We start from the raw sequence: 24883 nt of genomic DNA, 5'->3' as shown, positions 1-24883 counted from the left end.
CCAATTGCTTGACAATCCCACCTTCTGGCCTTGTCAGCACATTGTCCCTCCCCATCAAATTTAATGGACAGCAATGTTAGAAAAGAAATGTTTAAATGTGCCTATTTTATCATCATGACATGCCAATGAAGTAGTGTAATGTTATATTACTCAGCTACCTGTCATATACATATGTCACTCATCTTTGGAGGAAGCGAGAATTCTGTATGTTTTAAAACTGATTGTGTAGCACCAGAATTGGCCTGTATGATAAGTCCATTTTTCCACTAGGACTTTCTTTGTCTCTGATAATTTTCCCAGCATGTACTGCAAATGTTTCAACAATGTTTAGTCCGCCAAAATCCCATATGATCTAGATGTGTTTGAGCATTTCCGAGTTTTCATGTTTCATACCCGCTACAAACGTCTGTCTCTAAGGCGTATAAAATAATCACTGACTGTCTCGTCGTCTTTCTGCTTGTAGTGAGATCTTTCCCACATCCATTCTCAGTAGATAAACTGTTGTGATGCATTTACGGAGGCCATATGTGACTACACTTTAAGTGGTATAAGTTAGTCCTGTTATTTCCTGGGTAGCCACCAGCCACCCTGGCCCATATAGCTGCACCTAGCTGACACATCAGAAGACATCTTAGTTCCACTGTGGTGGGTTTGAATTCTTTGCAGAATATGAGGAATCGATCTACATAGGTTTGCCAACCTTTTCTTACACTTGGAAGATGAGCCTTAGTCTCTTTCATGTCAGCAAATGTCCATAATCTGTTAAACAGTTGGGTGTTGCCATCTCCGCTTGCCATTTCTATTATTGGGAGCATTTGGATAGCTTCTGCGTCTTCTTCCTCCACTGGAGGAATCTTTGGGGTGGGGGTAAGTGTTGATGGGGTCACTGTGGATGGTGTAGCTGGACCTGGTTGTCTGCCGGCATCATCAGCATCTGAGCTCTAATACGTGCTGGTGAATGCATGCCACTTGATCCCTATACTGCTGTGGCTCTGGGAGTGGATTCATCATATGGCGGTGGTGATTTTGCAGGTGGTGTATTATTTGATTGCTGCTGCAGGTGTCTTTTCAGCAGAGCGGCATGAGGGTCAGAGTCCTGCATTTTGAGACACAGTGATGATGGTGTGGCTGTCCCTGCCTTACTCCCTCTGTTGCTATTGTGTCCTTCCATCGAACATTCAAAAGCCTTCCAATCTGCTGTAAATCTTTTTTTTTTTTCTTTTTACCTTTCTTTTGATACTTTTTCTGTCAATGTATCCTTTAGTTGATCTAAATATCTGACCAAAACGTCTTATGCTAGGATATCCACATACAGTGACCCAGAAATCAAATTGTTCAACACTTTCCTTGCCATAATTTATGCTCGTATAGTTGGGGTTTGGACCCCAGCATACAGGACTATAATCAGTCTCATGTTTACTCTTTTCTTATCCTATGTCTGATGCAAGTAAATGTGAATGTAAAAATTTATTGAAGAATTATGAACTTATTCTTCCCTAATATTTGGTTATTAATGTTACTGTCACAAATATTATTGTAATAAACTATGAAAGTAAGATCAATAAGTGCACCGTAAAGCACACAGATCATTCAAGGGAGGAACTGGCAAAAACACAACAGAGGATGTAAAGGAGGAGCTACCATGGACAGACACATAGTCAATCCTCACATCCTTGATTGTTTTATTTATTTATTTTCACAATGTGTGAATTTGTCATGAATTTGTTTTTACCTTAAAGGCCCCATATTGTGTAAAATAAATTTTCTGGGCTTTTACTATCCGTAATTACTTGAAGGTGGTCAGTAGGTACCCTCAAAGTATGAAAACAGTCACTCCGCAGACTTTTTCACTCAGTCCATTCTAAGAAATATGATATCGAAACGTCACCTTTCGTACCTCCTCTCCGTCATCATGGAATCGCACTCTTCTCTCAGCCCCACCCAGCCGCTACCAGTCCAGCCTCCGCTGTGTTTACCAGAAAGATCGTCAATGCGCCAGAATGAGACCGGTGATAGGCCTGGACATGTGTCACTCAAATACAGTCAGCCAATCAGAGGAGGGGCTCATAAATAATTATTGTCAGTAATGGTCGAGTATCTGAGTAGACATATTGTATATTCTTGTAATCATATTCCACGGTCAGCAGCCACCACGATCAGTGGTCCACAACCACCACTATCAGATGCCAACACAATACAGGATCCGCCATTATTATCTCGATCAGCCAGCACGAAACAGGATCCGCTAATATGATCACGATCAGCCAGCACGAAACAGGATCCACCACTACGATCACGATCTCTGATTCGGACGATAAGGCATAGGGACTCCGGGGAAGAAGGCAAGTCAGTAACATGTATTGATGAGACATTCATTTCTCTGATGTGATAAGAAGGAAGAAGAGGAAAGAGAAGCTAGGAAGAGAAGCTCCGTGTGTCCCCTGACTTTCTAGACCTATAGCAGCATAACTAAGATCAGGTCTAAGACCAGCCTAGAACAGCTCTTACTATAAGCTTTATCGTAAAGGAAGGTTTTAAGCCTACTCTTAAACGTACAGATGGTGTCTGCCTCCCGAACTGAAAGTGGGAGATGATTCCACAGGAGAGGAGCTTGATAGCTGAAAGCTCTGGCTCCTACTCTACTTTTAGAGACTTTAGGGACGAGGAGTAAGCCTGAATTCTGGGAGCGCAGTGCTCTAGTGCAGTGGTCGCCAACCCGTCGATCGCGATCTACCAGTCGATCTCCCAGTCTTCACTGTCGATCCCCGAACTCTCTGGACTCACTGGCTGTCGTTGCGCCGCAGATCAGCTGTGTGTCGGTTGTCTGTTTTTCACACGCGCTGTGTGTCCGCTACTGGCGTCTGAGCTGCTGGTTTATCTCCTGCATTTCCTTCAAGAACAAGTTGGTTTATGTACTAAACAAAATGTCAGGACTCTACGGTATGAAGATGCGCATCTTTCGGTCTGTCGATAATAATCAAAGCCTCGTTGGAACAAATGAGTGGATTCAGACAGTGAAACGCTTTTACTTTGAAACGGGTTCAGAAAGTGTTGTAAATACATTTGTGTCATAAACAGATAAACATTGTGGTTCACAGCAGAATAAACAGAGAAAATGATCTTACCTGAGTTTGAATGTTTATCTGATGAATTTATGTCACAAACAAATGGTTGCAACACTTTCTGTATGCCTTTTCAAAAATAAAAGCACTCCAGCTTTTCTGTTGATGGAGTCCATTCCCTTGTTTAAAAAGTTTATTTTATTGTGAAATATTTGCAGGAGCGGAAGATGCACGGCTTCATACTGTGTAGTACTGGTATTTATTTGAGTACAAGGGACTTCTTTCATACAAGGCAATAATCATATTTGTGGCCATATTCAAATCAAAGCCTATATGTAAAAACTTTGTACTGCAGTAGCAGCTCCTCTGCAGAACATGATGTGGAACTGAGAAGCTACATATTATGCATTGTAAATATGAATTGATATTAATTTGAATATTGTGCATTGAATAGAAAAAGTTGCACAACAGCCTCTCTTTGTGTATATTTATTTCTTGTACATTCAGCCTTTAACACAAATTTCCCAAAATAATAAATATGACCCTCCTAAGGTTTTTTTTTGGAAGATATCAGGGTGGTAGCTCTCATGTTACGTTTGGAATTAAAAAGTGATCTTGGGCTCGAAAAGGTTGGTGACCACTGCTCTAGTGGGTTGATAAGGTACTATCAGCTCTTTGAGGTATAATGGTGCCATATTATTAAGGGCCTTGAAGGTGAGGAGGAGAATTTTAATTTCTATTCTAGATTTAACCGGAAGCCAGTGTAGTGAAGCTAATACAGGAGAAATGTGTTCTCTTTTCTTGGTTCTTGTCAGGACACGTGCTGCAACATTTTGGACAAGCTGCAGAGTCTTTAACGACTTACTGCTGGAGCCTGATAATAAGGAATTACAATAATCAAGTCTGGATGTAACAAAGACGTGGACTAGTTTTCCTGCATCTTTTTGGGAAAGGACATGTCTGATTTTTGAGAAATTACACAAGTAAAAAAAGGCGGTCCTATAAATTTGTTTTAAGTGATAAATCAGGATCAAGTTCCTGACTGTTTCATTGGAAGCAAGGGCAATGTCGTCTAGCGCAGCTATATTATTCGATAATGTATCTCTAAGGTGTTTCAAGAAAAGTATTAGAACCTCTGTTTTATCTGAGTTTAATAAGATAAATCCAGGTTTTTATGTCCTTGAGTGGTCCTGATAATGTTTCCTAGTGGAAGAATATATGAGAATAAAATTGTGTGAACAACCGTGGTTAACTTTGCTGCGCACAGATGACTCATCATTAATTTGCACAAATTGGAATCGATCTGAAAAATAGGATTTAAACAAGTTTAGGGCGGTTCCTTTAATGCCAATTAACTGTTCTAGTCTTTGTAATAAAATGTGATGGTCAATAGTGTCCAATGCTCCACTAAGATCTAACAGAACAAGGACAGACACAAATCCTTGATCTGAACCTATTAGAAGGTCAGTGACATATCCTGATGATAATGAAAGATTGATTGTGTTCAGTAACGTACTATCAATTAGGGGCAGGAGTTCTTTAAGTAATTTAGTAGGAATAGGATCTAAGATACAAGTTGTGGGTTTAGAAGATGAGATTATTTTGGTCAGCTGATCAAGGGTGGTCAGAGAGAAGCTGTCTAAATAATTGGTAGGATTCTCAGCTGTTCCTGAGTTTTCTGTTCTTGATGGGGTATTAGTGCCAACCGAGGGCAGGAGATGGTTGATTTTATTTCTAATAGTTAGAATTTTATTATTAAAGAAGGTCAAAGATATTGCTATTCAGGGATCGAGGAATACTGGGTTTGATGGAGCTGTGACTGTCAGCCTGGCTACAGTGCTGAAGAGAAACCTGGGGTTGCTTTTATTTTCTTCTATTAATGTGGAGTAGTAGGCAGCTCGTTATATGCTTTAACACAATTTTTCCAGGCTAGGTGATTTTCAACACAGTTGCTGGAGCGCCACTTCCTTTCTAGTTTTCTTGACGCTTGTTTTAATTCATGTGTGTTGGAATTATACCAGGGAGTTAATTCACTATGTTTTACACGCTTCTTTTTTAGAGGCGCTATGAGTCTAATGTTAATCGTAATGACTTTACAGAGCTATCGACAAGATGGTCAATATCAGTGGAGGTAGGGTTTTTAAAGAATTCGTTGGTTATATCGACGGATAATACAGGGTTAAATGTAATTGGAATTATTTCCTTAAATTTAGCTACAGCACTATCGGGTAGACATCTAGAAAATGAGTTTTTTTTTTCACGTGGACCCCAGAGACCCAAGTAAATGTTCAAAAGCACTGAAAAGTGATCTTTCAAAAGGACATAATATGTACCCTTTATATTAAGGTGATACTTTTTTACCAATCTGGTTCATTTGTGCATGAATGCCCAATAAACCGACCAATGCCTGGTATCATTTCTTCTTTTAGCCTTGACAAATGAAATATCCTTCTCTCTCTGATAGATGGAATAATGAATAGTCATTAAAACATGGGTTATCCTTTTGCTAATTCTAAATCTACTTAGAGGTTCATGCCTACAAAGTAGTTTTAAAAAATACCATGCCAAGTCAACATCCTCAAATTCACAGACAATGTGTAAGTCACTATTATTAAGGTCAGGCTAAAAAAGGCTGATCTAATGGCTTTTCTTAAAATATATCAAGGCTTCTAAAACCCCAACCCCCATGTTGGGACGGTATGGAAATGCTAAAAACGACAGCAGTGATTTCTAAATGTAATTAGGGCCCGAGCACGACAGTGCAAGGACCCTATTGAAACTGTGTGGATTCTTCTTCTTAGAAATGAATTGCTTTTTTGGGAAATTCATCATATTCAAAAAATTTGCGGGCACGTCAGGTCTGGTGAAATGTACGTATTTTAATGTGCTCAGGAGCATGCGTCCAAAAATGGCTTGATAGTGCCCCCTACAAATTTTCAATGTGGGTCTTCCTAACCTTTTATTAACCCTATGAAAATTGGTACTCATGTGTATCATTCCCAGACGCACATAAACGCCTCTTGTCACTCTTAGCCACACCCAACAGGAAGGCAGCCATTTTGGTTTGAAAATGAAATTTGTCTTGATTTTCAAAATCAGTGTGTCATCTCAACAACATGGAGAATATAGTTGTTAAAAGTTTAAGTTTTCGTCACACAGTGTGACCGTGGCATGGCTCCAAATTCTGATGACTCCCCATCCAAACATGAGGTTGTTGTATCTCAGACATACATAGTCCAACTACTCCAAACTGGACATGTATGACAAGACTCCCTGATGACATCTATACAGAAATCATGACTTAAAATCACATGTCTTATTGTGTCATGTCTTACACTTGTTTCCCTCCTCGTCCATTGACCGCAACCATGTCCAACTTTGTCAGACGGGCCTCAAGACATTGATGATGCAGTCATATGAAACTGAGTTTTTGTCGAACACCATGTTAGTGGCGTGGCGTCAAATTTCACCATTCGCCGTGACACACGAAATTACTGTAACTTCAGTGTTGTGCAATAATAGGTAGACTTGATGTTGGCTAATTATTAATAATCATAAAATATGATTATTAAAATAATAAAATTATTTATTAAAGATAATAAAATTATTAATTAAAAACGATAAAGTTATCAATTAAGAATAATGAAATTATTAATGAAAAACAATAAAATGATCAATTAAGAATAATAAAATCTGTAATTATAATTTATAAAAGACGGGGCACCACCCTGGTATCAGGGACCAACAATCAATCTGTAAAGATCAGTCTCATAATCTGAAAAAGTTTTATACGATTTATAACACACATGCAATACGTGTGTGTGGGTGTGGGTGTGGGTGTGGGTGTGTGTGGTCAAGATGGCGTACGAAGTCACGGGGGATGACGTCGTATTACTGAATTCAAGATGGCGGTCTAACCGCGTGGTGTCGTGTTACTGAATTCAAGATGGCGGTCTAACCACGTGATTTGACGTAGGATCGAATTCAAGATGGCGGTATAAACTCGTGGTTTGACCAACAGGAAATGGAGAACAAAGGGATGCTTTGGTTTATCTCGTGGTTCAAAGCGCCGAATGGCGTCGAGATGCGATCGCACTATCTAAGTCCCCGAACGGATATAACACGTGAATTATGTGGATGCAGGTCGGAACGTGTGTGCAGGCGGGTTTAGGAGAAAAGAGAGAGAGAGAGAGAAAAGGAAACATGCAATGAATGATCAAAGGTGATCTCAAACACCGCCAGAGACAGTTTTGCGGGGATTATACCACTCGGTACCCAAGCAGACGAACTGGGATCCGTCCAGCTGTGTACCGATCTTTTAATGGGTTAAAATCTCCGCAAAATAGGTCTGACGATCACACCGTATGGCAGCGTGGCCGGAAATGCAGACGTGTCACGACGCGCTGACACGGGAACAATGCGGACACAGCGGTCCTAAAACAAATGTACACTCAAATAATAACACGCTAATGTTTAAACTAGTCTCTGCCCAGACATAAGCCTCTTACTTGTTGCTGGTCCACGGTTCGTTGATGCGCAAGCGGCGTGTTCCGGGAAGACAAGTGAATTTGTGTTCGTGGCCTCTACAGCTGATTCGCGGTGGCAGCGGGGATTGAGCTGGGCCGGATAGGAGAGAATTCGTCTCGTTCTCCTTGGCGAATGTTTCTTGCCCTTCGTGGCGAATGTTTCCTGCCCTTCTGCAGGGATGAACAGCTGAGGAGCAGCTGTGGATTTGGATCTGGGAAAAAGTCTGGGGAACTCGGCCTGCGAGTGAAAGACTGTTGCGGTCCTTTCAAAATAAAGTTCAGGTAAAAAAAAAAAGGAAGTTCCCAAAAAGGGGAAGAAATGAACTTAAGGTAAAAATCAAAATACAAACGTTTGGATGAGTGCTCCCTTTGAGTGGCTGGATCGTCTGGAGTAACCGGGAGAGGTTTCTGGTCTAATCTTCAGCGCACGGGAATAAGCAATGAGTTAAGGGGGTTCTCTGTATTTATTACCTGAGAGGTGTCCGGCCTCCCTCCAGGGGGGGCCGTGGGGTCTGTTGGCTCTCAGCCAATAGAAGGCCCGAGTTTAAACTCGGGCGGCGGTTAAAAAACATGGGGGTCCCCTGAAGCATTCTGGGTGTTTTGCCTCATGGCAACTACAAAACTCTAGGCAGGCTTCTCAAATGTCATGTAGGCCTCATCAGTGTCCTGGGCTCGATCCCAACATCAGTGTACATTGTTCAACCTCCCTCAAATGTCATATGTGTAACAACAGCCCCCTCTGAAGACATTCATATGTTTTTTTTTTTTAAATGTGTTTGGAAAAATATCTGAATAGCGCCCCTTAAAGTACAGCCCCGGCATCACGATTGACTGACGTGTGAAAATCGGTAGGGACATGTGTCATATAATTATAACAAGAAAGCCTCTTGGAGCGATTTGAATTACGTGGCCATTTTTGGCGATTTACAAATAATAATAAAATAGGAATACATTTATTTATAGGTGCCTTTCAGAGCACTCAAGGTCACCTTACACGTCAGATAAAAAACATAACATGTTGTATTTGAACGACCTCCTAGAGCTTTCATCAGATCAACTTTAAATTCAGTGAGTGTCATCTCACCAGCATGGAGATTAAATCGTATTAAAAGTTTTAGGGTACGTCACACGGTGTGACCGTGGCCTTGCGTAAAATTTTGATGAGTCACATCAAGATGATTTAGCTGCATCAGAGGGCATTAGAGGGCACTGACGACCATGGTTTGCCCAAGGGACAAAGCTTCTTCCTCAGAGCTGTAGAGAATTCCTGTTTTTCACATTGTTAATATGTTGAAAACTATTAAACTAACTGATGTGTGTCAATTAATGTTGAGACAATTTTAGTTCATCATTAAGAGTAAAATGAGCCATGAAAGAGTTTATTTTTTGTTTAGCTTCCATTAGTCCAGATGTTTAAATTGATGTTTTTATTGAGCTGAATTATCTGAAAGTAACATTTTAGGCCATGTGGACTTTTTTGGAGGAAACCCCAGACATATTCAATGTGACTATGAGAGCAGGGATTGCAGATTAATGTCTCTCTAATTCCTCTCTTTATGAAATTCCAAAGCATTTTAATTCCTCTTATGAAAATGGGGTATCTCAAAGCATTTGAATTTATCTTATTTCTATGATTTTTAAGCTCACTTTTCTCAAGAAGGATAGGAAGGGATTTGAATCATTCATCCTCTACGGTGCATAACATTATTAAAAGATTCAAGGAATCTGGAGGAATTTCAGTGCGTAACGGGCAAGGGCGCAATCCTAAACTGATTAAGCTTGCTCGCCGATCCCTCAGACGGCACTGCATCAAGAACCGCCATTTATCTATAAGCCATATAACTACATGGGCTCAGGATTACTTTGGCAAACCTTTGTCAAGCACTACAATATGTAGTTACATCCACAAATGCCAGTTAAAACTGTACTGTGCCAAAGGAAGCCTTATGTTAACCGTGCCCAGAAGCGCCGTTGGTTTCTCTGGGCTCGAAGGCATGCGATGGACCATAACATAGTGGAAACGTGTATTGTGGTCAGACGAGTCAGTATTTCAGGTCTATTTTGGAATAAATGGCCACCATGTGCTCCGGACCAAAAATTAAAAGGACCATCCAGACTGTTATCAGCAACAAGTCCAAAAGCCAGGGTCTGTCATCGTATGGGATATGACAGTGACCTTGGCAAAGGTAACTTTCAATTTTGTGATGGCACCATTAATGCAGAAAAGTACATAGAGATTTTGGAGCAGCATATGCTGCCTTCAAGACGACATCTTTTCCAGAGATATTATTGCATATTTCAACAAGACAATGCAACACCACATTCTGCACATATTACAAAGGCACGGCTGCGAAAATAGAGGGTGCGGATACTGTACTTGCCTGCGTGCAGTCCAGACTTGGCCACAATAGAGAATATGTGACGCATTTTGAAATGCGATAACGCAGACCCCGTACTGATGCACACCTTAAGACTTGTTTGCAAGAAGAATTGGACAAAAGGACACCTGAAACCCATCTTGAGTCCTTAAACATCTTTTAAGTGTCATTACAAAGTGGTAAATGCTTTACTGTCCCAACTTTTTTTGACATATGTTGCAAGAATCAAAATTGAAGTGTATTTTGAAAAAACAATAAAATTCATGAAGTCTAACATCAGATAATGTGCTTTTGTATTGTTTTTATTGTAATACAGGTCAAAGATCATTTATAAATCACTGTTCTCAGTTTAAATTTTAAATGTAACATACCGTCCCGATACCCACTGATGGGTGTAGTTTGCAACCCAACAGCACTGTTGGGGAGATTTAACTCAGTTATAGATAGTTTGAAGTAATTTAGTGTACTGATTACTGTACTTTACTACCTCTCCTTTGTTTATGCAGCCTATCCTGAAGACACTGAATCCGTCAATACGTATCCATCTGTTCGTAATCAATGGTTTCAGCTATGTCTCTAGACAGCAGTCCTAATTTATTACGTTTTAAATTAATAAAATGTAATTTTGGAAGCTGTGTCAGTTCAGGCGTGGGGGGGGAATATTTCCTGATAGGAGAAGCAGGATTATTATCAAGACATTCTTTGCTGGGCCAATTCTCTGTTTTGGCCTGCAAGCAACTGAAGCAAACTGTCCACTACTTTTATGTCCTCTGCTGCTCGTGGTGTAGGTTATATAATAATAATAACTTGTATAGCACTTATCTAAAGAGGTTTACAAAGTGCTTTACAAAATCAATGGAAATGAAATTACTAAATAAAAGGTATTCAATTCAGTTAACTGGAAGAAACCTCTAGCAGAACCAGACTGGGCGGCAAACCTCAATAAAATAATCAGGGACACAGCGAGAAGAAAGAGAGCAATTAATAATTGCAGGCCTTCACACTCTCACAACCCAGTGAGTAACCATGCATTAATCCAACGGGATAATGTAAATGGGATGACTCTTGGATACAGCAAGGTTAAATTACACAGGGAAATTATCGACAAGGAAGCATCCAATCCACCGTAATCTCCATTTCTATCTACCACTGGTGATGACAATGTAGTGCTACCAATTAGGTAGAGCAATGAAAGTCAGCTTTGTAAATAATATAGCCTTTTAGTTTTCAGGCTGTCAATTACCAATTTTTTGTAGTATTGGCTGAATCATGGTAGAGAAGCCATTTTCAAAAACATAGACATAGACCAACAAACTAATTGTATTCAGCAGAGCCGTGTATATATACTATTTTAGGATACTGGGAACCTTTTAGGGTAAGTGTCATGTTTATGTGTTGCAGATCCGTGTCATTCGTCCTCCCAACTACGCTGGGCCTCTCCTACTGGGCTTCCTCCTGGCTGTGATCGGAGGAATGGCATATCTACGAAGACACAATTTGGAGTTCCTCTTTAACAAGAATGTCTGGGCCTTCTCTGCACTGGTATTTACACACACACAAACACACACACAAAAGTATGGGAACCCTTGGGAATTACCAGCATTTATGTTTATGTTTGTCTTAAAACATGGTCTGATATTGATTCCAAGTTATGTAAATGAACAACTCACATCTGATTTTAGCTAATAAAACTTAAATTATTGAAAATGCTTTTTGGTTAAACTGCTTGCTCCAACGATTGAAAGCTATGACTCAACCTTTGGAATCCCATAGAACTACACCACTGTTCTCTGGTAGTTCGCAACCCCAGGAGAATACTGTACAATTTGTTTTGAGTTAGAATAGCAATAGTGTGCAAGCTGGACCATCAAGTTACAAATACATTAGTGAATGTTATTTCATTTCCATTCTAACCGGACAGCGGATTGATGAAACCATTAAAGGATTTCAAGAGCGTGGTTACCCTCAGTGCTCTGGTGCCGTAGATGATACACACATTTCCATCATTGCTCCGAGAGAAAAACTGCAAACTACTACAACAGAAAGGGATGGGATTTGATTATCCTACAGGCTGTGGTGGACCACAATTTCTGGTAGGCATGACTTTCTGAGGAAATCAAGTTTATTATTTTGGCCCCTCAGTGGGCCTGCTGGCTAGTAGCCAGTTAGCATGGCTAGTGTAATCAGTATAGCTATGCTGTTGAAAGTCCATAAACAGAAACAAATAATTGATCCAGTTGCTGTGTTTCTAGTTTAATAGCATAGTGTTGGGCAGGTAACAGTGTTAAATGTGTTTGTGTGCTCTAAAGCAGTGGTTCTCAACTGGTCTGGCTTCGGGACCCACCATCACCCCTTAATGACAAGCTGCGACCCAAATTGAGGAAAATTTTCAACTTCTCAAATTTATTTAATGAAAAGATGGTGCAGTTTGAACCTGAGATAGTACAGAATATCACAGTAGGCCAACACAAAAAACAAGTTTAATGATAAACCAAAACGACCAGCAGGTGGCGATGCTAGAGAGGGAAATATTCCCTTTTACACTCAATTAGCTGCATTTTAATTAAAAAACAAAAAGTGCATCTTAAGGACACAAGGTAATACAACATACATAACAATTCAGTAACTTCAGCCTTTTTTATCAGACTCAACAGTGCTTTCATGCACAAACATAAAATAAAAAAGTCCAACTACTGAGAAGTAGTTTTAAAAAGACTAAAATTCTGTAGCTTTAGCTGAGAATACTCACTCACTGAATCTATGACAACCAACACTGCACTGTGGAAAAAAATCAGTGTCTTGAGTAGCAGCTTTTATCCACAAACTCAAAATAAATTAAACAAAAAGTGCAATTCAAAAAGATTCATGCTCAATTAGCATATGAGAACAAACTTTGCGTGTGTTCGTCTATGCTGTGAAATGGCGGGTGTCTTTTAGCATTACAAGGCATTAACGGCAAATACTGTTAAGGAGTGTGAATAGACGGCACTCCGCTGCATTAAAAATCCCCTTCAAAATAAAAGCACAGGATTTTTTTCTTAACATTTTTTTTTGCCCAGGCCCAGACCCACTGAAAACTGGTCCGCGACCCACTTTTGGGTCACGACCCACCAGTTGAGAATCACTGCTCTAAAGGATGGCTCAGCATGTTTAGTGTTAGGGCTAGAGTTAACCCTAACTGTAGTTACTCAGACTTGAGCCTAGCATGCTAGTTCTACATAAACAGACCAAAAGTTTACAGACAATTGTACAAAAACTTAAGATAACATTTTATTTTGTCTTTCAAATTAAACATTTAGTTTTAAGCTTGTCTTTTTTTTCTCATTTGTATCATCACTTAACTATTCTATTTTATTTATTTATTTAGTTGTCTACAAAGGCTTACAACTTCTAATCACTGCAGAGAACCAGTAAAATGGTTACCTCTTCCCCAGAGAGGTACATGTAAGTATGGGTGTATTATTTTTGGGGTTCTTCAAACTATTAACTGTTATCCTTCCAAACAATGTAAGATGGTGGATGGGTTGGAGATCCCTGTGCATATCATTAGAGACACCCATGGGTGATGAAAGGATTCACCCAGTATTATTAACTCCTGCAAGAACAAGCTCCAATCCTAAGCTTTGGCAGAATTGCTGTTGAGAATGCCTTTGGGGGACTGAAAGGATGTTGGAGTTGCCTAATCAAGAGAAATGACATTGACCTTGATATAATGCCCAATTATGTTGCTGCTTGTTGCATTTTACACGATGTATGTGAAATACAGAAAAACATTTTTGCAAGAGCGGAATAATGTAGATCAACTGCATGCAGCGGTGAATAAGGAAGAGAGACCGAACATTGCCCGACTAATTTGCAACACAATTACCCACAGTATTCTTTGTAAAAACACACTTTGATTTGACAATGTGTGTAGGGGGGACTCATAACCCTTTTGAGTCATTGTTGACATGTTGCTCTGTCGCTGTAGGAAATATGACCAAACATATCAAATGTTTTGTTTAGAATTAATTTTCTAGAAAGATTCAATCGTGCAACAAGCGACAAATCAAGTTCAATTGACAGTAAACTAATAACAGTAAATAACAGTAAAAATGTATTATTGTTACACACTGACAACACTGAAGAAATTAAGTAGAAACAATTGAGTTCAACACAAAGTAGAACAGTGCAGATGAAAGGGAGATAGCATTACTATGCAATTACTGAAGTGTAACACACTGATAATCAACTGTGTTAGTGAGAAATTGCATTCTAAAGTTGCGTTTATACAGTTTTACCATCTTCAGCTGGCAGGCAGGATTCAGCATCAACTCATGCGATAACCATACAGTTCTCTGCAGGCGACCCACAGCTTAAGACTGACCCTCCTATAAAACAGCGCATGTTGCTCAAGTTATTTATCTATTTCCCAGGTAATATTCTCACCATGTTCGGTGAATATTCATGCATGTATTTTAGTTTTACACACATATACAGACAGACAGGGGTGAAAACAACCCCCTGTTCAAAGCTATGTTGGTGTGCATATATCACAAATTACCCCCTTCCCTCCCAGCATATAGATGGTAGGAGTGGCCTTATTAGCATTTAAAGGAACATGGCTGCTGTGGTGGGGTGTGATCAACGTTGGCTGTAGGAGGGAGAGATTGGGGATGTGGTTTGGGGAATGGTGCCAGGGAGGGAGTCTGATTTTTACAGGTGTTCTGTATTGGCTAATCACTCTCTCCACTTTTTCAGCAGTTGAGTGCTGGGGCTGAAGAGAACTCACGGAGAAACTGTTTCGAAGACGGCCTGAGTACTGCCCAACAGTGGAACAGTGTGTGTGTGTGTGTATGTGTGCGCAAGGATGTGCGTGTTTGTCTGCAAAGACAAAATAAAAGGATAAGTAAAACTACAACTTGCGACTCCTGTGGTTCACTGATGGAGGTTAACAGGCAAGAGCCGTTACAGTGCCCTTACACAGGCCATTCTGAACAGAGCTCTTCACACTGGCTTGTAAAGGATGTTGTGGCACTTCATCCCTTTGGAATATTCCTTTGGTATATTGACCAAAATATATTACAGATGTTTTATTTAAGGGGTAGTTAACAGAAACATTTTAATTCACTCATTATCTACTCACCACTATGCCAATAGAGGGATGGGTGAAGTGTTTGAGTCGACAAAACACTTCACGGGTAAACAGCATTGCAGCCAAATCCAATACAATTGAAGTAACTGGCGTCAACGTCTTCAATCATAAAAAATCAACAACAAAAAAAACTAAAATGCTTCCAGAGTGCTCCTGTGGTGTCATCCAAGTGTCCCTAAGCCCCGACATTCAAATCCAACTCAAAATGGTGTCATTTACACCTTGTTTTTAGCCTAAGTTTGGTGTGCTCTCCCTACCTCAGGTTTTACACCTTTTCATGTGGAATGGCAGAGAATGGTTGTCTTGCCGGGCCTTTTTAGCTTCTGCTCTCCTTTCTACACTTCCCATGAAGGCTCAGGAGGCAGGGAGGTCCCAGAATAGAGCCATACTGCCAAATCTAACTTCAGACTGGACAGACTCAACATGTTTATTCTTCCAATGGGGAGTTCATATACAGTATGTCTCATATTGTCCAAGACAGTGGCAATTGTTGCAAGCACCATAGGAAAAACCAAGCCATTCCAGCCCAAATTCTAAATTCTGGCAAGCTAGAGCTCACCTCTCATACTGAACCACAAAAGTGGGGGTGGTATAAAGGAGGGAAAGAAAAGCAAGTAAAAATGACAAAACAAAATAAAGGAAAAAACGGAAACCTACTTTTCATTTCAATTTTGTTGTATGCTTCTGCCAGCCAGTGCAGTTTCTGCTAACATATTTCTACATCATTTTCTTTCCAGATTCATATTTGATCACTGAAATGTAATCACTTTATCTTTGGGTTTGAGTGACAACTGATCAAAAGTTGAAGAAATTTCCTTAAGCAGTCTTGAGATGTCACATTCAAGAGGCCAAAAACTTACTTTGTGAGGCCACCTTGACCTTTGACCAATGGCCACCAGAATAAAAACACTTAATCAATCTTAATTAAGTGAATGTTTGTGCCAAATGTGAAACGATTCCTTGACGGTGTTCCAGATATATCACCACAATGTGGTGCTTCAATAGGTCACCGTGACCTATTTTCTACTGGACATGAAAAAATAGCTTTTTTTAATACACTTATTTATAATCCCCCCCAATTCAATGTGAAAATGGACAATAAATATTGTTTTACATATTATTGCATGATACTTTCTTTCGTTTAACTTGAGGGAGTTTTTTCTCTTCACAGTCGCTAAAGTGCTTGCTCATTGTGGGAACTCTTGGGTTTCTCAAAATTTTAAAGTCTTGAATTTCTATCTAAAGTGCCTTGAGATAATGTATATTATAATTTGGCGCTATACATATAACATTGAAGTTGTTGAATATACACATATATTAAGGCACTTAATATGTCAATATTTATTGCACTGAATTGTAGTGGATATTCCTGGCCTGGCTCCAGGCCTAATTGACCCAAGATATGGAAAACCACATCTTATGACCTGCAGGTCAACCTCTTCTTCCTGATCTTCTTGATAATACCATTAAACCTTAATTTCTGACAGGAAACCAAAAACAGAGGTTGCTGTTCATCCAAACAAACTGCCTTTAACCTGACAAAACAGATATATGACTTGCACTGCAGTTTATTCTGATGGAACTGGCGAAAGGGGGTCAGCAGATGATTCATAAACTTAAGTTCCTCTGCTGACCCCTTTCTGAGAGATGGGTGTTCCCCATCTGGACAAAGGCCATTAAACCAACTTTTCACTCTGAACTGAAAACCAGATCATTTTAATGAATGTCCAAAGCAACGTGAGAATAATTTTCTAATTGATTTTAGAATATTGAATAAACACCATAAAAGCTAGATTGAGAATTTAGAGGTCTGAGATATTTATTTGCCATGCAACTTAACACTCACCATATAAATATACTGCAACAAGTAATGTTATATTTTATTTCCCTGTGTCATTTAGCAGCATGCATTTATGAATGTTTGCAGTGTATTAATGTTATTTATTGTATTTCATTATACTGTTATCAAATTAACTTCTAATTTTATATACTGTTACCGTTAACGTTACCGCACTTTAACGTAGAGAACGGATATCCATTGAATCGAGAATTCATGACTTTATGATTTGAGACAGATTATTTATTAGATTCTATAAATATTCTCCAGTAGTAGCTGGTGCCCCTTTCTACAACGAGTGCAAATTCATCTTAACGGTACAGAATAATAAAGCTATCAAGACATTATGATGTTCTGCACCTTTGCTTGAGTAAATTTTCTTTATGTGGGCCTCTCTGAATTTTAAATATGCCCTTGTAAATATAGTAAGGTCTCCAAACCCAATTTGTAATGAAGATATCCTGATATTTATAATGTTTTATTCTGTGCCTTTCAGTGCTTTGTCCTGATCATGACTTCAGGCCAGATGTGGAACCACATCAGAGGACCACCTTATGCACACAAGAACCCTAGCACCGGACAAGTTGTATGTCAGAAACACACCGCAATATATCCTCATTCACTATCTAATATGTGAAATTGTTTTAAGAATAGTATTGAACTGTTTCAGAGTTACATTCATGGCAGCAGTCAGGCCCAGTTTGTGGCTGAGACACACATCGTCCTTCTCTTCAGTATCCTTCTGCTACAGTATATGCATCATCACTATCCACAACCCTATCCTCAAACTTCCAGGCCTTTTAAGTGGCTCTCAGTAGTGGTTTGAGTTCCGAGCAGAGTGATGTCAGGCATCACGTGCATTTCTTGTCGAAACCTTGACATCATTATCAGATGCTGCTGTTACCATGGGAATTGTGCTGCTGTGTGAGGCTGCCACTTCTGACATAGACATTGGAAAGAGGAAGAGTATGAACACACACATACACACACATTTTCCATTTAGTTTTTAATGTACACTCAAAGGTTGCCCAACTGTTTACCGTTCATCAAGAGTGCGATGGAGATTCTTGCCAAAATTCAACAAACAAACAAAACATGTTTGACAAATTACCTAAAATTCACCTGCAAACACAGCTTGTTTTGCAAATACTAAACACACCCGAAGAACAAATATACTACATATTATAAATACAAATTTTAGAAACCAATAGCCTTCCACATTTCATACAAGCACAAAAAAATGAATCCCACAAGTACAAAAGAAAATGTGAACTACAATCTCTTGACTCTCGACTTCCTGGTGCCTGTAAATTGGCCCACAGCGACACTTGCTGTTGTGGCCTGGAGGGTGAATTACTCAGGACTTTCGGGGCGGAAAGATTCTGCCAAAAGTGACATGATATTTTTTGTGTTAGTTGTGGAATATCTTTTTCTTTGTACCTAATAATATTGTTTTGTCTTAATGGGATATATATTTTTTGTACTTATTGTAAATGCATTTTATACATGTAGGACATATTCTATTGTACTTGTATGAAATGAGGAAGGCTATTTTTTTCTGAAACATAATTTATTAAAAATATTTAGTACACTGCTCAATAAAATTAAGGGAACACTTAATCGTCACACTATTACCAAGTCAGTTCAATTTCCAGTGGTTTCAATCTGTCCATTTAGGAAACACAAGTGATAGTGAATCAATTTCTCCTGCTTTGGTGCAAATGAAAGTGACAACAGGTGTAATGGTGAGGCAAAAGCAAGACAACCCTCAAAAAGGGAATGGTTTTGCATGTGGTGGCCACAGACAATTGCTCTCTCCTTATCCTTCCTGACTGATTCTTCTCTAGTTTTGTGTTCTGCTAGTGTCCTTGTCTCTACTGGAGGCAGTACCTGCAGCCCAATCAGGTTGCAAAGATTTTTTGAGCAGTGTATATTAGTTTGTTGATGGTATTTTGTAATTGCGAAACATGTTTTGTATGTTTGTTGAGTTTTGGCAAAAATCTAGCTCCAAACAGCTCAATCACCATTCTCTTTCTGCATCTCCATCACCGGCCTGAAGATATCTCTTGTTATTCTGATGTAACTGATGGGGGGGATTCACGCCTGAAGGCCTTCAGCACTAGTTAAGACGCCAATCACCAGTTGATGTTAGTGGATGTTAGCGACCACCAGCGGATGTTAGGGACATACCTGCAGTTGTGTACCTTTGTGTCAACAGGTGTTTGTGCCTAAGTGGGTCCTTAACATCTTGGGGCCCAGTTGGGATCTTTCCTCCTGATCAAGAGCCATTGGCTGCAGCGTTTTGCAGTACTTGATGTTTCTTTCATGGTTTGGCGCAGGGCTTGTCTGTGGATTCCCAGATCTCTGAGCAACCTAATGGATGATGTTACAATATAGAACTTATGCAGCCAACCTCCAGGCGGCAAACTGTCGTCCTCCAGCCACGTTGTTCTGCCTCAAATGTCATCTTCGATGACCTGGCCTACGTCCACCAGCATTCACAGTCTCTGGATTGCTGGCTACTCCTGGTCAGTGGAGTAGGCCCTCTCTGTGCCTTTTCCCCTTCTCGGACAAAAGATGTCCTTGGAACTGCACTCAATGTTTTGAAGGGCAAGGCACTGGTAACAGTTCTCTTTGTTTCAATTGTTGCTGCCAGGCATTTGAGTACTTGGTTTTGTCTCTACGTATACCTACCTTGGAAGTGACCTGACTTATTTGGCTTAGCTGGAGTTGAGCATATGCTCCAAGATTAGAGATCATGTCTCTAATCTTATTGATTACTTACTTACTTTATGTCATAATTTTCTGACTGTATGATGATATGATGATGTCGTGCCTAATGTGAGTCTGTGCCTCCGCAGCTACAGAGCACTGGCAACCTGTTTATTCAAAAGTTGTTAATATTGAATATATCATGTGTGCAATTTGCACTGGATTCGACACTGCACTTGCTCTTAACAGTACACAGTTTTCTTGATATGCAAGCCTCATAGACGGACGGACGGACGCGTTCGTGTGATCATCCGCAAGCCCTGGCCGGTCAGGGTTAGGGTGACCCACGGATTGTCATTATCCAATTCTCCTGGGGTCATTGAGACCAATGGATTGTCATTCTCGATTCTCCTGGGGGTCATTTAGACCCACAGAGGTCGGTGTGTTTCTCCGTGTGCAGTTCTCCCTGACCAGGTCACGATGTCACGTCAAGCGCGTTTCACCAGAGAACAGGTTCTACAACAGCTGTTCTCCCAGCAACAATCCTCTGAACCCGAAGAGGACGCGGAAGAGCAAGACCGAGAAGGGGACCGAGAAGAAGACCAAGACGACGACGAAGACAACGGCGGCGGCGATGAAGACTACGACCCAGTGTGTGATGCTGCTGCAGATTTGTCATCATGCTCATCCTTGGAAGAAGAAGAAGAAGGACAAGACCACGGCACCACCACCACCACCACCGGACTTGTGGAAAGACAGACCTTCCTGTCAAGAAACGGAGAAATAACATGGTCCTCGAGGGCGTACGACCGAGAGGAGGGCCGCTCCTCCTCCTCCTCCTCCTCCTCCTCCTCTGCTGCGGCTCAAAGCGCCGCCACTACGCCCATCGGCCGGGCGATATTTCATGCCACGATGCCGCTCAAAGTCTTTCACACGTACTCCAGACTGCTGCGCTTCCACGACCGCGAGACGCGCCACGGACAAATTGGCGGCCGTGGGAGAGGTCTGGGACGCATTCATGCCCACTGCCACTCTGGTGTCCTACATCCAAAAGAAAAACAGGAACGTGGTGCTCCTGGGCACGCGGAGGCCATCGTCAGTGACCGCGAGGACGGGAAACCGGTCATCATCCTGGACTACAACCGCAACAAAGGAGGCCGTGGACAACCTAGACAAGGTGTTCGGAACGTACATCTGCAGGAGGATGACCGCACGCTGGTCCCTGGTCGTCTTCCACAACATCCTCGACGCCTCTTCGTACAACGCCTTCGTGATATGGAGAGAGATCAACCCAGACTGGATTCCGGGCAAGCGGAACAAGCGGAGGGTGTTCCTCGAGCAGCTGGGAAAGGCTCTCGTGACTCCGTTCATCGCAAGAAGGGAGCGCATCCCCCGCACGGAAGCGTCTGCCGCGGTTGTGAATGCCGCTGCCGTGCGGAGAGCTCTTGACCACGACGACGATGCTCGACCCGAGCGTCCGGCCTCCTCCCTAGCCGGCGCCGCAGCAGCCCCGCTTGGGGCGAGTAAGAGGAAGAGGTGTCAGATATGCCCCAGGAGAAAGGACTGTAAAACTCACACCGTGTGCAGCGGGTGTAACAAATACATCTGCAAGGGCTGCGCACTTGTCTATTGCCCTACGCGTGCATGCTAATATGTGGTGGGCTATGTGAGGGGGCCAACAGCCAGGGGAAGCAGGAACAACAGCTGGGGGAAGCAGGGACAACACAAGGGTTAAAATCCCTTGTGTTGTCCCTGCTTCCAAAAGGTATTGAAACTCGGGACTGTAATTCGGACTTCCTCGTACATTGGCCGACTGTCCTGCTAAAACTTGAACAAACATGAGAATGGTGTAACTTACCGTTCAGAAGCATCCTATTGTAACAGACTGTAAATATGTGGCTGGTCTTCTATAGCTGTATCCAAACATAACAACGGAACTTTCAGTTGTGTTTACCAGTGAGATCATCAATGCACCAGAATGAGACCGGTGGGAGGCCTGGTCGCGTGTCACTCAAAGTGCAGGCAGCCAATCAGAGGAGGGGCTCATAAATAGTGAAAGAGGCAGGCTAAAACAGCATGTTCTGTCTGCAGTTCCAGAGAGAGGCAGAAGAGAGGACATGGAAATACACATTGCAGCAGTTTTTTCGACTTTAAACCACTGATATATCATCTTAGGGGTACCAATACCTCAAATTAAATCCCAGAAGGTGTAAAATATGGGCCCTTTAAAGGGATAGTTCATCCAAAAATGAAAGTTCACTCATCTACTCACCACTATGCCGATGGAGGGGTGGGTGAAGTCCACAAAACACTTCTGAAGTCTCAGGGATAAACTTTGTTAGAGCAGAATCCAATACAATTGAAGTCAATGGTGAGTCCTTCTTCAGACATAATAAAACAGAAAAACCATAACATGTCTCCATACTGCTTGTGTGGTGTCATCCAAGTGTCCGTAAGCTAAATGTCTTCTGATATCTTCCAACGAGGTGCATTCAGGGACCTATGGAAATGCTACTGTCCGCTAGTTTTGCCACTTCTGGTGGACTTTTAGGCTTAAAACACAATGTTAATGACCTTGTTGCGAGTCGAATAGGAATGTTGGGGCTTGCGCCCCACCCCCCCATCGGCAGAGAGGTGAGTCGATAATGACTGAATTTTCATTTCTGGGTGAACTACCCCTTTAATGTTTTGTGTTGTGTTTAGTGTTTGCATTTTAGAACTGTGTGCAGCATTCTTTGAGATGGTGACCCATTAAAACATCAATGTTTTGGTGTTGAGCACCTTCAAAAATATGACTCATTTTTGTAAATGCACTATGTGTTTGTGTGTGTCTCAGTTATGTGTGTAGCAGGTATTGGTCTGGTGATGCTGTTCTTCAGCTGGCTGTTGTCCATTTTCAGAGCGAAGTACCATGGATACCCATACAGGTAGAGACATTTTTTCTTGTTTTACCTATCATTGGCTGATCCAATACCTTGGTTCCTTTTAGTAAAAGTATTGTCTGTTTTGCAGCTTCCTGATGAGTTAGACCTGACCACATGAGAACAAGTTTTCCACTTCACAAGTTCTGTCAATAAGCAGGGTGCTGTCCATGACAACGATGCTGCATTACTGTTTGCTAAGCCATGAATTGTCCTCTGATCTGTCGAGTCATAGGTGTGTATCAAAACATATAAAAACACACTGTGCCTTTACAGCAGAACCCTCGTCACCTGTATGCATACTAGATTATCATCTGACAAAAGGTGTCTACTAGGCAAAATGCCAATTTCTTATAATTTGTGACAAAATATTTTGTGTGTATCTTTATCTTTAATGGTTGAGACCATAGTGAGGTTCTTTGCTCAGGTTTGACTTAGTTTGTGTGGGGGGAGGTATTAGCCTACTGGATTTGAATACTATAAGTTTTGTAGATGAAGGGATTAATGTTTTACCAAACCATCCCTACTTTCCCCATTCATTTATAACTTGCCAAATGTAAAAATGTTTAATGAAAGCTAATGCTGCTAATTTCTCTTAAAATAACTGCCACGATAATAATGTTGTATTTCTATTCATCAAGTCACTGGTCGCAGAGTGTCACTTTTCACACGATTAGTTCACTACAGTTCACTACACATTGAATGATTTTTTTGTCCCTTATTAAGAAGAATGGCCTCAACCCTAGATTCATTAGAATAATTCATCAGAGGTGTCTACTTTTTTCTCTTGTGAAAAAAATGTCAGTCCTTTAAATGTTTGTGGTTACCTTATCAGGTTGTATCAGGAGAGAATATTGGATCATTTCTGATATTAAAGTGCCTTAACTGCCTACTCAGTGTTTGTCTCTTCTGTTTCTTAAATTTTTTCGGGGGGAGCCCTGTACTCACAAGGCCTGTGACTACACCAAAATTGTCTTATCTATGATAAAATTAGGTAAATATGGACTTCCGGTGATGCCATGTTCTGAGAAACACGTGTCGGGTGTTCGCCCTGTGTGATGACCTGCAGAACTGTATGCGCCGTAATAACTCGAGAATCTATCAAGTCCCCGAAGAAAGCAAGAATTACGACATGGTGGGTTTGGTGGAACAACTAATTAAAACCATGCTGCAGCTGCCCCAGGAGATAAATCTACAAATTGAGAGGGCACACAGATCTTTGGGTCTTAAGCCAGGCAACTCTGCACCACCACGCTCCATTATTGTAAGGTTTCTGGACTACACAGTGAAGGAAATGGTGTTACGACAAGCCTGGGCACAGAAACTAGTCAACTTCCCTGGAAAAGTAATATACTTTGACCAGGATTACTGGCCAGGAGAAAGGGATCCAGGCCAGATGTCGCTTTCCAGCACAGCTGAGTCACCCTGGAGACTGGAGTTAAAACATTCCCAACTCTGATTGAGGCACTGCCCACACTCGGGGAGCTAGGTATCTCTGTGAGCGAGAGAGAGAAGATGGATGGCAGAGACAGGAGAACCGGAGGAGAAGCGTCTGTGTGAGATGCAGATTTGCTGTCTTTTTTACAGGACTGAGATGACAGTAAATATGCTCAGGTAACAAGGTTTCTTATTTCAGTGTAACTTTGAGCCTGTGATAATAACAAAGGGTTATATGTATTCTGTTATAAGACACAGCTGATCGCGCTGAATAATGGCTATGATTTCATTTATGAGTGAACAAGAGGTATGGGGAGTGTAACACTCGTCCCGTTTTTGTTTTTTTACTATGATAAAACCCAAGACAGGGCTACAACCTCACCAAGGGATCTCTTTTTCTCTTTGGTTTATGGTCTGGATTGCACTTAGTGCATGTTCCCCAGAGAGATGTCACAACTCTCTGCCTACAATACAGCAGGGGTTAGGGTTAGGAGTTTGTTTAAGAGTTCTTATATCCTTGACATGTTTGTTAAATCCGCACATGAGTCAGATGTAGATATGAAGGAGAGGTTAATTACTGTATTCAGAGAGGTGTCTTTGAGGGAGGGAGAGATTCTAAAAGGTGGATAGATATAAATAATGCACTGGAATAATATTACTTTATGTCTAAGCTAGTGATCGTTAGTTATAATGTTATGGCTATAACTAAGTATGGCTGAACACAAGAAATTAGGAAGAAAATGGGTTAAACAGGTGTTTTATGCATTTTGTCCAAATAGCAGGAAAAGAGGGATAGCTATTTTGATTAGTCATAAAGTAAGTTTTGTTGTACAGAGGGAAGTAAAGGACAAGCAGGGCAGATATGTAGTAGTCACA

General features: G+C 41.0%; 1 protein-coding gene across 1 annotated transcript in view; it reads left to right on the top strand.

Moving 5' to 3' along the window:
* The window catches only part of LOC118111935 (magnesium transporter protein 1), a 49329-nt gene extending 25869 nt beyond the window's left edge, over positions 1 to 23460 (top strand). Inside the window, exons 5-10 of the mRNA XM_035160786.2 lie at positions 11368 to 11508; positions 17434 to 17523; positions 17608 to 17671; positions 17829 to 17903; positions 22486 to 22576; positions 22662 to 23460. Of these exons, the coding sequence (XP_035016677.1) occupies positions 11368 to 11508; positions 17434 to 17523; positions 17608 to 17671; positions 17829 to 17903; positions 22486 to 22576; positions 22662 to 22677 (477 nt within the window). The 3' untranslated portion in view covers positions 22678 to 23460. The remainder of the gene's footprint in view (positions 1 to 11367; positions 11509 to 17433; positions 17524 to 17607; positions 17672 to 17828; positions 17904 to 22485; positions 22577 to 22661) is intronic.
* Positions 23461 to 24883: the final 1423 nt, after the last annotated feature.

This window comes from Hippoglossus stenolepis, chromosome 7, assembly GCF_022539355.2.
Source record: "Hippoglossus stenolepis isolate QCI-W04-F060 chromosome 7, HSTE1.2, whole genome shotgun sequence".
Lineage (NCBI taxonomy): Eukaryota > Metazoa > Chordata > Actinopteri > Pleuronectiformes > Pleuronectidae > Hippoglossus > Hippoglossus stenolepis.
Note: the sequence above shows the minus strand (reverse complement) of the source record. Positions and strands in the feature narration are given on the sequence as shown.